Source organism: Micropterus dolomieu, linkage group LG04 (genome assembly GCF_021292245.1).
Source record: "Micropterus dolomieu isolate WLL.071019.BEF.003 ecotype Adirondacks linkage group LG04, ASM2129224v1, whole genome shotgun sequence".
Classification (NCBI taxonomy): domain Eukaryota; kingdom Metazoa; phylum Chordata; class Actinopteri; order Centrarchiformes; family Centrarchidae; genus Micropterus; species Micropterus dolomieu.
The window spans coordinates 28,505,960-28,517,433 of record NC_060153.1 but is presented as its reverse complement, the minus strand read 5'-3'; the positions used below and the strand labels follow the sequence as shown (position 1 = coordinate 28,517,433).

Sequence of the window (11,474 nt, the reverse complement as noted above, 5' to 3'; positions counted from 1 at the left end):
ATTATGATCATTATCTACTATAAAGATGCCTGAATGGCGGTCAAGCATGTGTTTTACAAAGTCAACTCGCAGAATGAGACTAACTTTTTATAGAACAGACAATCAAGAAATATACAGAATAGCTCGCACAATTCTGTTTTCATTGGGCCACCTTTGGATTTCATTTGTTTTTAAAAGCAGATAATGTATCAGGAGGAGAAATGTCAAAATAATCAAACACCAGAAGGACGATCCAATATAATTATTTATGTACAAAACTCATTGAAATGTCCATGTGTCAAGTATACAGTACCAAATGACGACAACTATGACTATGTAACATTTTTAACATTAAAGCAGTCTGTGAAACCACTGAATCATTTTTACGTGACTTAAAAAAAAAAAAAAAAAAAAGTATTTAAAAATCAATTATGTTGCAGGCTTAAAGACACTGTCCATACATTTGGAAAAGAGCACAGGAGCTGGTGGCCTGGGAGAAAAATCCCCAAGACAAAACTTCCCCAGAAAAAATAGCTACAAAAATACTGAGAAATATTTTAAAAAAAAAACAAAAACAGAAGATACAAGGTCCACACAATAAAATGGCTTCAAAAAATAATGTCCGATCCATCATATCTGATCAACCAGTGTTTAAAAAAAAAGTAGGGACAGGAGCAGCATCCGCTCTGAGTGCTTTTAGCTGGTGTCCATCTGAAATTTAAAACATAAGAAACAGAATTATTATATCATCAATGTTCACAGTACGGTGAGAATACAGAATAAAAATAACTGGTTACAACCAGAGTACATACCTTAGCATTGTAAGCATCCAACTGGGCATCCAGCTCCTCGGCAGAAAGTTGGGGTCTGTTTCCACTTCCTCTTCCCCTTCCTCGACCACCTCTGAAACCTCCACTGCCGCCACCTTGCCTCCTGTCACTCCTGTCACTCCTTTCAAACGTGGGCTGTCCAAGTCTGCTCCGGTCAAAGCCTCTGTTTGAACTGCAAAAAGATCCGGGAAAAATTAACGTTAACAACCTCTAATAACTGGCACGTACATGTTGTGACTGTTAGTGACGCCAGCTCAGCATATAAAAGTTTGTCCACTGTCTCTATAATTTCCAATCGTGGAGCTTCCCAAACTCAATGTATTCGTACACTCAAAGTGCATGGCCACTTTTACCTGACTTACCTTTGCATAGATTGTCTACTCTGTGTGTCAACCTCTGAAGTCACTTGCTGGATTTTCATGGGTCGGCCTAAGAAATAAAACAAAATTAAAGTTGAAACCTGTGAGCGACACTTAAGTTCTTCTCAAGCAACCAACCAAAGTACATCTATGTCTTTGTAGCGTGACACTCGAATACTCACCATCAAGTGGGACACCGTTATAGTGCTTCATTGCTTTAAGTGCATCTGCTTTATTTTCAAAGTGAACATCCGCAGTTCCTTTACTGCGACCAGACCGGTCGTAGTGTACAGATGCCTTCTGTAATGTCCCAAACTCTACAAACAACTCCTGGGAAGCAAAACAGGAACGTCAGTCATGTTAACAACAACAAGTAGTTGATGCTAGCAAAGTGGATTAACTGGGTTTAGTACATTACCCTGACATCCGAGTCGGAGACGCCGAAGTCCAGATTGGAAACCAGCAGCTTGCCACTACTTTCTACACTTCGTTCTGCTCCTGCACTTTGTCCTCTGTGTCCACCAGCGTGCTCCTCAAACATGTCATGCTGCCATTTGTCTGGTAACTCTCTGGGCTGTGAAGAGCAACAAAAGACAATTGTTCCACATGTTGGTGGACTGGAGAGCAGATAATTATTTGACCACAAAAGCCAACATAGGTGAGTGATTGTCACATCTGTAGGCCATCCAAAAGGCTTGACCAAGATACCAGGGCCGAAACAACCATGTCCCCACACTGATAAGGCTGACCACCACTGTAGCATGCGCAGCCATTGAGAAGAAGTCACTTCACTTAATTAATCGTGTAAATTGTCCCGAATATCTGAAAATGTCTTTAGAATCAGGCATCATTCAGGTTTTTTCTTTTTTAATCTTCCAGTCCCATCAAGGTGGTGATTTTGCCTGGAGTAGATGAAACCCATTCAAGTCCTTCGAAAACTAACAAGGATTTAATGAAGCAACATTTTCACTGTGGCCATCGTTCAGAGTCGTGTTTTTCCATAGTTAGAAATAAACGTTTTTTGGGTTGTTTTTTTATTGCTGGTTAAATCCCATGCAAGGACACTGGCGACCAGTACCTGATCCTCCTCACCTGACGATTCAAGGGACAACTTCTGAAAGCAGCCATCTTGAGCAGACATCCATCCGAGCTAGTCTCACACGGGGCCATGTTTTTGCGACAACGACGACATTAAATTAACCCGCTGCTTCTCGCGCTGTTAATGCAGAATGGACCGCGGCCCACAGAGAGACAGAGATGACGAGGTTTTCCCCCCTTTCAGGTAATTTCAGGACCGCTAGTAGAGTCTCCCCTGTTGCTGCTAAGTACGCTAGTTAACGTTGGGGAAATCCGCTATCACGTGAAAAGCTAACCACGACGGTTAAACAATCAACAACGCCTTTTATTTATTTATTTTTTTTTTAAAAACACCTCGCAACGCTACTTTCATTTCGGTTCAGTTTCAACTGCTTCTCTTTCATACCCGGGTGTACGGTGTGGTTCTGTTGTTTCTCTCACGGTTGAAGTTATTCTGTCGACTGCGCGGCGGCCTCGACGATCCACCGGCCCGACCTGAACTTCCACCCGACCGGGACGATCCTCCTCCGCGGCCGCTGCCTCCTTTCTTGTTCAGCTTGATAATGTCGTCCAGAGACATGTTCATCTTATCCGCCATCGTGGTTTCGGGGCTTTTAGCGAGCGCTGAAGACGAACAAAGAACTTTCGGCGTTGAGAAGCGGTTGTTGATGAGCGGCTCTCTCCGGTGGCGCGGTGTTAAACAAGCGGATAGTGCGTAAATACTTTGCGGAAGTGACGCCGCACGAAGTCCCGCCCCCTCTCATTTCACCCAAAACTTTATTGATCAGTGTGGGACCATACAGACTTATTATTATAGCCCCATGTCCGTTGCAAAAGTACATGTATCTGCTCAAAAATGCAAATTACACAGATAGTCAATTCCATATTACATTGCCAGAAGCTCAAATTAAATTAAGTTCTTTTATTATATTTAGACATTTTATTGCTTTCGATTGAAGCAGGGTTTGGATCCAGTCCATTTTGATTTGTGGATGTGGAATTTTCCAAGTATGATGAGGAGCTGCACAATATAGTTAATGTATCTGGATAATGAAGTGCAAAATATAACATGACATCAAATTAGGGCTGGGCGATATGGCCAACAATGTTATCGTGATAACAACAATAACATAACATTTGATGTCGATAATTATCACAATATATGTCATGTCATTATTTCTTTCAAGTTTAAAGGCTGATTTTTGCTCCTGATAATAGAAGAAACCGGATGCTTAAATATATATATATATATATATATATATAACACACTGAACCTTTAAAACTATTAATAAAATACCAAACAATGTCAAAAAGTGGATCACTTAACAAATCTGAGGTAGAACAATTAAAGGTGTATGTATATATATATATATATATATATATATAGAGAGAGAGAGAGAGAGAGAGAGAGAGAGAGAGAGAGAGAGAGAGAGAGAGAGCGATATTACACACTGAACCTTTAAAACTATTATGATAAAAATCTTTTTCAACAAATAATAGTAAATCTTTTTTCAGTCCCTTTTCCTCAGAGCTAATTTGTTTGTGTTTCAAATGAATTAAACCAAATATTTATTGACAATATATTGAACATTTATTATATTGTTATTGAGAAAAATTATATTCCGATAATTATCCTTATTGTTTTATTGCCCAGCCCTGCACCAAATACATTAATTCGTATACTCTTACCCATTTTTCTGTTAATAAAATGTTCCAGATCTTTCCAGAATACATAAAGGATAAAATATAGTTTCTCTTTCTAAATTGCAAAAATCACAGTTATAATCAATGTTAAGTTTAAATCTTTGTAACACTCCTTTGGCGGGGTAAATACGATGCTAAATCTCAAAGTTCTCTTCTTTTACCTTATTATTAATACAATATTAGTTAAGAATAGTACATGCCTTTTCCCACTGTAAATCACTCACAATAGAAGACCAAAAGAACTTTGCTGTAGAGAGTATGGTATAGTCCAAAACATTTCTTATGTTGGTTACAGCACAATTTATTCTCAATATTAATTCCTTCTATAAAAAAAATATTAGAAACAATGTTTTTTTCTGTGAAATAAACATTTCTCAAAAATTGAAGAGGACCTGCAGGAATAGCTTCATAAACAATGGCATGTTCTTTGGGTGTGACTGGAATTTTGAATTTTTGAAGGAATTCTGAATATGACAATAACAAATCATTCTTGTTTAAGAGTTGTCCAACTAGAAAAATTCCATGAGCAATAAAAAAGTTTGTACATTTTGTACAAAATGTCTTTATTATTCCAAATAAAGTACCTATGAGGACTGAAGGTATGATTGTGTACAAGTGTCCAGGCCTGTTTGTGGAAGTTAGCTAATCTAATTGGGATTTTGTCAACAGAAAAGTTACATTTTAAAAAGAAATTTATACCACAAGTAGATTTAAACAAGTATGCAGGAAAAGCATTCCAGATACGGTTGGGATTCTTCAGAAATTCTATAATCCATTTAATTTTAAAGGTATTATTCAATATACTAAAGTCCAGAATCTCCAGACCGCCTTGTTTTAAACTACCTCTAATAATTTACTTTCTTAGATAATGGGGCTTTTGTCTCCTGATATAATCATAAAGTATTTTATCTAGCTTCTTAATAACATTGGTTGGGATGCTAAGTGATAAAACAGACATAGATATCCCCTCTGCTTTGGACAAAAGGACCCATATATAGAAATATCTCTAATTTACCATGAGTTCAGTTTCAATTTAGTGTTTTCAATAATGGGGTCAAAATTTGTTTTATATCGTTGCTCTACACTTTTACATTTATTAATGACGTGAAAACACAGCAGACTACTGATTGGTCAGAGAGAATCGTCACTATTCACTCCCTCGTCATTGCGCGCGCCTGACAGAGGCCAGCAGCATAAAGTTTTGTAAGCTAATTCTAAGGGAAATAATATCAGTTCTGCTGTATCAAGTGTACGTAAGTAAGTGAAATTACGGAAAAGACGCTCAGCGCCTCGTCACGCTGCTTAAACCCAAGAAAGAGCAGCTGGGAGGCAGGTGAGGTTCTGCAAATCCTTCAAACTCAGTGATTAGCTTCCTCTGGTAGCAGTGCCAGCCTTCTCTTTGATATAAACACAAGTCAAAAGGTCAAACCTTTATTGCCTGTTGGCGCCACAGAAGGGGGTTGTGACCTCTGCTGGTTGAGCTCTCACATAGCAAGAAGGCCTAGAAATATGATACGAAACTAAAATATGAATGAAATAATAGAAACTTCAATAAAACTGTTATCCTAAACAACATATAACATTAGTTCACTTGTCTTAATCTGCAAGGTGACAGAAATTATATACATTCACACACTGATGGCACAGCCACCGGGAGCACTTTGGGATTCCATGTAGAAAATTCTCCCTCAGAAACAGAAAACAAATGTCCTAACTGACCCAGGGTGAGGGGCAAGGGGGCAATTAAGCGTCTAGAGGCAGGAACACAGGCCCAGAGTTCTTAGGTCCATGGCCAGAGGCCCAGACAGGGGGGCCACAGGTGGGTGGTCCATGCCAGGTGTGAGGAAACTAAGGCAGAGAGTAAAGGGGCTGAACAGAAAAATGATCTGAGTTATTTGCGCCCAACCGGCTTTGACCTAAATTGACTGTAGAGGGCAGCGTTTCGACACCGGGCCGGCCGGAATTTCTGTAGAAGAAGAAGATGGACTTTTTCCTTCCCCCGGGTTGCTACAGTTAGCTAACAGCTACATGTGGTTGAGTAACATCAAACTGGCCATAACATGATTTCTAGCTTGCAAAGAAAGTTTATAACTTGACTCTTGTTGGATATCGGAAGGACACGTTAAACGCTGACTAGTAAGTGAACTAATATATCTGAACAGCGAGCACAGAGTTAGCTGTCAACATTAGCTCCCATGCTAACGTTTAAGGGAGTGTGTTGTTGACTGTGGTTACTGAGTGTTTCTGCTCTTAACAGACGCGGACGATGAAGGTAAAGATCCGACAGTGGAACGGGGTGGCCTCTTGGTTGTGGGTGGCCAATGATGAAAACTGTGGGATCTGCAGGATGCCTTTCAACGGCTGCTGCCCAGACTGTGAGTAGCTTAGCTAGCGTTATGCTGCGGGTGACAAAATTGTGCGTTACGTGCCTGGCATCAAATGTCACGAACTTCCTGCAGGTGGACCTTCATGTGTTCAACCACAATTACCAACACCGCATTTCACGTTGAAATTAAATAATTATGTAGCTTTAGCAAGGATTTATTTCGGGGTAAACATATCTGGTATGTTCTTTTACAACAGTGTGTTAATTTGCAGTGCTTCACACAAAATGCTATACTCCTAATTTTTGCCACAGTGTATAATAACATCACAAAATCTATATGTTTAATGACTGGATTTTATTAGAAAAAAATCTGCAAAAGTCAGTATTTTAAATGAAGAACAACTTATTTTTATTTATTGAATATGCACTTTTACTGTATGCACACAGTAGATATTTGAAGTCTGGCATTAGGATGCATACTAACATAACGTCGGACTCTATACTGAATTATCTCTATTTATCATTATCCAGCATAGTGCATAAAAGGATTGTGGCTGTGCACGCAAATACTTTCTAACCTAACCTGTATCTGCCACAAAATATGTTTTATTCAAGCACTTGGATATTTCAATCACTTGTAAGATTGCAGTAGTAATCTAAACTACAGTAATACTGTATTGCTGGAAAGAGCTTAACATAATTAAACCACAATTTACACTACTGTAACAGACACTCAACACATTCCAACATTTTGACAGTAACCAAACAGAGGGGTGAAGTAAAGTAGTCAGCCGTTCTTAAAACAGTGAATTGAAAATCATTTTGGCTCTTTGCATCAAGACCTTTGAACATTGTGAAAAGTGTTGTGACAACTGAACCAAAGCCAGATAATGTGCTTCAGCAGTAAGTTTTTCCTTGACAGGCCTTTAATTTATTGGTATTAAAGGTGCACATTTGAGGCCTTTTCATTCAAATTCAAAATAATTTTTCATTTTTACTTCAGTGGGAGAAGTACTCAGGATATATAAATCATGATGGAAATGATTTAATAATTAATAATTTTTAATTATAAATTTCTTTTAAGTTAATATAGTGAACTTTAATAATTTACCACTAATGAAGGTGTAATATACAGTATATGGCCTCAGTTTCCATTTATATTCAGTTGTGAGTATTGATCATACAGTAAGTAAGAGTTACTGAGTTGTAATATTAAAGTATTGTAACAAAGTTGAAATATTAAACTTATTTTATAGGTAAAGTGCCTGGGGATGACTGCCCGCTGGTCTGGGGTCAGTGCTCCCACTGTTTCCACATGCACTGCATCTTGAAATGGCTGAACTCGCAGCAGGTCCAGCAGCAGTGCCCCATGTGTCGACAGGAGTGGAAGTTCAAAGAATGAACCTGTGGAGGCGGCACTGCTGCACGCCTGCAGAGACAGAGAGAGAGGCCTGTTAATGGATTTCTTTTTTTTTTTTATCAGATGTGAATAAATATGTATTTGTATTTCTCTACCTTCTGTAATGCAAAGTACATTTGGAAGCAATTGTATTCTGTTGACAGTTTTAGTATGTGATTAAATAAAGAAAAACCCTACATCACATGCACCGCATGCCTCCTGTTTTGCACGGTACATGTGAGTGACATGTTGTTTCATCAGTATGCTTGATTGCCCCAGAAGATTTGTGGCAGCGGTTTTGAAGCATATGACCTGAATTTCAATGTGCCGCTGACTGATTTTGACTTTAATCCCACTTAATGAGATTAACCAGACTGTTTTGTGTTTCCAGGAAGATTCTCTTGTATCAGATATTTCCTTTCAAATGGAATAGGAGATTTTATATATTTGATTATTTTGGCTAATATATCCATTCAGATTAATTTTTGTATTACTTTGAGTCTTTGAGGATGAAAAGTGGACTTTGTAGTATGGAGAAAAACTTGTTGAAAACAACACGTTGGCCATCAGTTATGATAAACTCTTTATAAATGTTGCAGACTTTAAGATGGCTGCACTTTCATGTGTTTACACTGAGCATGACCAGGAGGTAAAAGTGATTCTCGCACGCGTGTTCATCAAAGCGCTTTATATGTTGAGACATAAAGGAAACTGAACACAACTAAAAGCTATTGTCTGACAAACTTTATTTTAAAAAGTAATACAAAGACTCATGAATACATTCAATACAATCAGAATTAAAGAATTAAAATAAAAAAAACAGAGTGATTATAACTTCTGATTAACTGTAAACAGTTGGCAGTCAACACAAGCCTGTATGGTTTGCCACTCTTAGCTTTCAGAGAGTTGCTAATGAGCTGAGTGGCAACACAAGTTTCAACATTCAGAAGCCATCCTAATTCCAGCGACATGCCATATAAAATCATTCATTAAGTTTACTTTAAAAAAAGACCGGAAGACCTCTCACAGAATATAGTACATCTGCCCTGCTGGAGATCAGTGGCCATCCCCTGCCAGCAGAAGTTCTCTCCTTTCAGGAGGCAGCAGCAGGCTCTGTCAGCCCTCCCTCCACCACACATCCACAGTCCTTGACACCCAGAGCTGAAGCAGCTCACAAAATCAGGATATTGGACTGAAGTGGCTTTTTCTGGCTTTTCCCCGCAGAACAGACAGGTGACTGGTCAGTAGGTTTGAGACGAGATTGTGGCTTTAAAGCCAGATGTTCTCAGTCGTTGACAGCCAGCCCGAAGAGTTCCAGCAGCTCCTTGTTGTCTGGTTCAATGAGGTCAGCTGGCTTCTCTCCGCAGTCGTTCTCCAGCTCACGGTCGGCACCCAGCGAGAGAAGGTAGCTGGAAAAAACACAATATAGAGGAGATGAGATCTTGCTGGCCTGCCACACTAGCAAACTCGAGGCGAGTATCTGCCATATTTCAGGTTCAGGAAGGTCAAGGGGGGTCAAGAATGCAGCAGATCCTCCAGCTTCTCTTACTCTGGTGTAGGAGAGCTGTAGAGCCAATGTATGTTTGTGGGGGTATGACGTATGCTACACATTTCAGACTACAGACCATTGCAGACAGCTTGTCCAATAGCTGACAAAAGCCATGTCCCCAGATTGGAAAAAGGGTGTGGTACTTGGTCTGGTATAGCCAGTAGCTGTTGGCTGCTAAATGATAGCTGTCAGACATGTTTAAGCCATTATCCTGTAATTGTCACATGTGGTAACAGTGGCTACTGTTTAACAAGTTACTTAGTCTTATGTTAAACTGAAATAGAGCAAAGTCTAGATGCTAACCGTGCAATATGTGGGAAGCCATCGCTGCAGGCCATGTGCAGTGGGGTCCATCCCTCTTCATCCCTCTGGTGGATATCTGCTCCGTAGTGGACTAGCAGCTTTACACACTCCAAGTTCCCAGACAGGACGGCCTCATGAAGGGCAGCCATGCCTACATAGAGAGGGCCAGTGAGAAACAACCTTTAATTCAGCATAAAATAATGATGTGCTTTAATAAGAAAGATTTATAACTGTGTAAGACTTTCCTAGATTAGGGTGATGTAAATGTTTGTCGGGCTCTCACCAGAATGGTAGATGGTGTCCAGGTTGACTCTTCTGGCTCGGATGAAAAGTCCAATCCTCTCCAGCTCGCCGTGTCGCACATAGTCCTGGAAGACGATGTCATTGGGGAAGTGCACACTGCGGCTTGGCTTCAGCGAAGCTGAGCTTTTGCAGCTAACTGGGACACCACAGTCCTGGGTGTAAGCCTTGATCTTCATGCTCTGGGTCATGGGACACTGATAGTACTTCATCCTGGTCAGACTTGGACTTTCCTTAGTTCTTGCAAAAAAAAAAGTCTTAAAAATAAGCAAGGGCAGTTGTTTTCCTGCAGAAAGATCAAGCAGTGCTTCTCAGTGTGGCTCTCTTGCTGTCCAGTGTCCCCCTGTGTAACGACAGTGGAGTTCCTCTGAAGGCCAAGCGTCCCTGTGGGTGTCTTTATACTCTCTCTGTCTGACTATTTTAGGATGCAACACCTCACAGATCTAGTGACGAGATTTGGAAGATGAGTAGCCTCCTGGCCAGATCCATCTAGGCTGTCACAAGCCTCTGATACAGCTCATGTCTCCAGACTTGACAGCCAGTAACCTCTGCCTCTGTTGTCACCCCCACATACCCAGATGCTTCCCACTTAAAGATATTGGTGACATCCCAAGTGCCGAGGCTGGAGGCTTCTAGTAAACACCAGGCAGGATAAAAATGGTTTAATGTTGGAGTGTCTGTGCCAGCAGCAGGGGCGTGGAGGGGTGAAGTGCTGTGTGTAGGATGTTGACTGTTAACTGCCTGACATAAACATTCAGGAAAGGCTGCTGTCTTGATGGGTCATATTCTATCTTAATCGCTGATGTGAGACACAGGGTGGGTGATGATCATTTCCAAATGACTGAATGGTTTGGGTCATCCTCTTTAGTGCTAATGGGAAATCAGCAATGCAACCTTAAAAAAAGCACAAATGAAGAGTCACATTTTATAGACTGATCATTAAAAAGAACGATCTAGACATTAACTGAAAAATAATGAGTTTCAGCCCTGATTTCCAGTGTCGTGTCTGGCATCTTGTCTTACGCCAGTGTAACACTAAAGGGACAATAATGTTGACAGGTTCATGGTCACTTCATGGTTTTACCAACCAGGGGAAGGGGTTACATTCTACAATTTACTACACAGGGCAGGTATTTCATAGGTTGCTCTGAGTATTTGACTAATTACATTATAACATTTCAAATATTACATTACAAGCGACTATTTAATATTTCTTCACTATAATTTTACTCCTGGCAGTGTGGACCTTAATAGAGACCTCCTTTTTGATATTCGGTCCAACTTTTACCAGGGACCTGGCTACGGCCCTGAACGTAGCACAAATAAGTCTACAGCCAGGATGCCAATATGCTCACAACAACAACGTAATGTTGATGTTTGACAGGCATTCTGTTTACAATCTTAGTTTAGAGTGTTAGCTAACTAGCACTGAGTGTATCTGAGAATGATGGGAATATTATGCATTTAGTTTTGCAGATAGTATTAGAAAAAAATATTTTGGCCTGATAATGGCACTAGATAAAATGGGATCACCAAAATCAGCGGGAGTCATCCTCTGTGCACCTTGAATTGCTGTACAATATTTCATGGCAACCCATACATTATTTGTTGAGTTTCAGTCCGGACTAAAATTGTGGACCAACATGAC

The 11,474-nt window shown here is 40.0% G+C and overlaps 3 protein-coding genes across 3 annotated transcripts; 1 reads left to right on the top strand and 2 right to left on the bottom strand.

Moving 5' to 3' along the window:
- Positions 1 to 226: 226 nt before the first annotated feature.
- LOC123969387 (aly/REF export factor 2-like) lies at positions 227 to 2,965 on the bottom strand. Its single transcript, XM_046046745.1, has 6 exons — positions 2,652 to 2,965; positions 1,587 to 1,742; positions 1,351 to 1,498; positions 1,172 to 1,238; positions 792 to 981; positions 227 to 690 (listed from the first exon to the last, which is right to left on the bottom strand). Exons 1-6 carry the CDS (start codon positions 2,841 to 2,843, stop codon positions 676 to 678), a joined length of 768 nt encoding a protein of 255 aa, XP_045902701.1. The 5' UTR covers positions 2,844 to 2,965; the 3' UTR covers positions 227 to 675.
- Positions 2,966 to 5,879: 2,914 nt separating this feature from the next.
- anapc11 (APC11 anaphase promoting complex subunit 11 homolog (yeast)) lies at positions 5,880 to 7,882 on the top strand. The gene is made up of 3 exons (XM_046046762.1): positions 5,880 to 6,085; positions 6,207 to 6,324; positions 7,532 to 7,882. Exons 2-3 carry the CDS (start codon positions 6,216 to 6,218, stop codon positions 7,675 to 7,677), a joined length of 255 nt encoding a protein of 84 aa, XP_045902718.1. The 5' UTR covers positions 5,880 to 6,085; positions 6,207 to 6,215; the 3' UTR covers positions 7,678 to 7,882.
- Positions 7,883 to 8,455: 573 nt separating this feature from the next.
- On the bottom strand, positions 8,456 to 10,704 carry ppp1r27b (protein phosphatase 1, regulatory subunit 27b). The gene is made up of 3 exons (XM_046046752.1): positions 9,810 to 10,704; positions 9,527 to 9,677; positions 8,456 to 9,083 (listed from the first exon to the last, which is right to left on the bottom strand). The coding sequence occupies exons 1-3, from the start codon at positions 10,036 to 10,038 to the stop codon at positions 8,960 to 8,962; spliced, it is 504 nt and encodes a 167-aa protein (XP_045902708.1). The 5' UTR covers positions 10,039 to 10,704; the 3' UTR covers positions 8,456 to 8,959.
- Positions 10,705 to 11,474: the final 770 nt, after the last annotated feature.

What these genes read in the sequence shown, in the direction of transcription:
- ppp1r27b (XM_046046752.1), bottom strand. Translation starts at nt 10,038, where the DNA reads ATGAAGTACTATCAGTGTCCCATGACCCAGAGCATGAAGATCAAGGCT. An exon ending in GGACACCATCTACCATTCTG is followed by an intron (nt 9,678 to 9,809) that starts GTGAGAGCCCGA and finishes CTCTCTATGTAG; the next exon opens with GCATGGCTGCCCTTCATGAG. An exon ending in GGCTTCCCACATATTGCACG is followed by an intron (nt 9,084 to 9,526) that starts GTTAGCATCTAG and finishes TGTTTTTTCCAG; the next exon opens with CTACCTTCTCTCGCTGGGTG.
- anapc11 (XM_046046762.1), top strand. Translation starts at nt 6,216, where the DNA reads ATGAAGGTAAAGATCCGACAGTGGAACGGGGTGGCCTCTTGGTTGTGG. An exon ending in CAACGGCTGCTGCCCAGACT is followed by an intron (nt 6,325 to 7,531) that starts GTGAGTAGCTTA and finishes CTTATTTTATAG; the next exon opens with GTAAAGTGCCTGGGGATGAC.
- LOC123969387 (XM_046046745.1), bottom strand. Translation starts at nt 2,843, where the DNA reads ATGGCGGATAAGATGAACATGTCTCTGGACGACATTATCAAGCTGAAC. An exon ending in GAACCACACCGTACACCCGG is followed by an intron (nt 1,743 to 2,651) that starts GTATGAAAGAGA and finishes TGCTCTTCACAG; the next exon opens with CCCAGAGAGTTACCAGACAA. An exon ending in TAACGGTGTCCCACTTGATG is followed by an intron (nt 1,239 to 1,350) that starts GTGAGTATTCGA and finishes TTTATTTCTTAG; the next exon opens with GCCGACCCATGAAAATCCAG.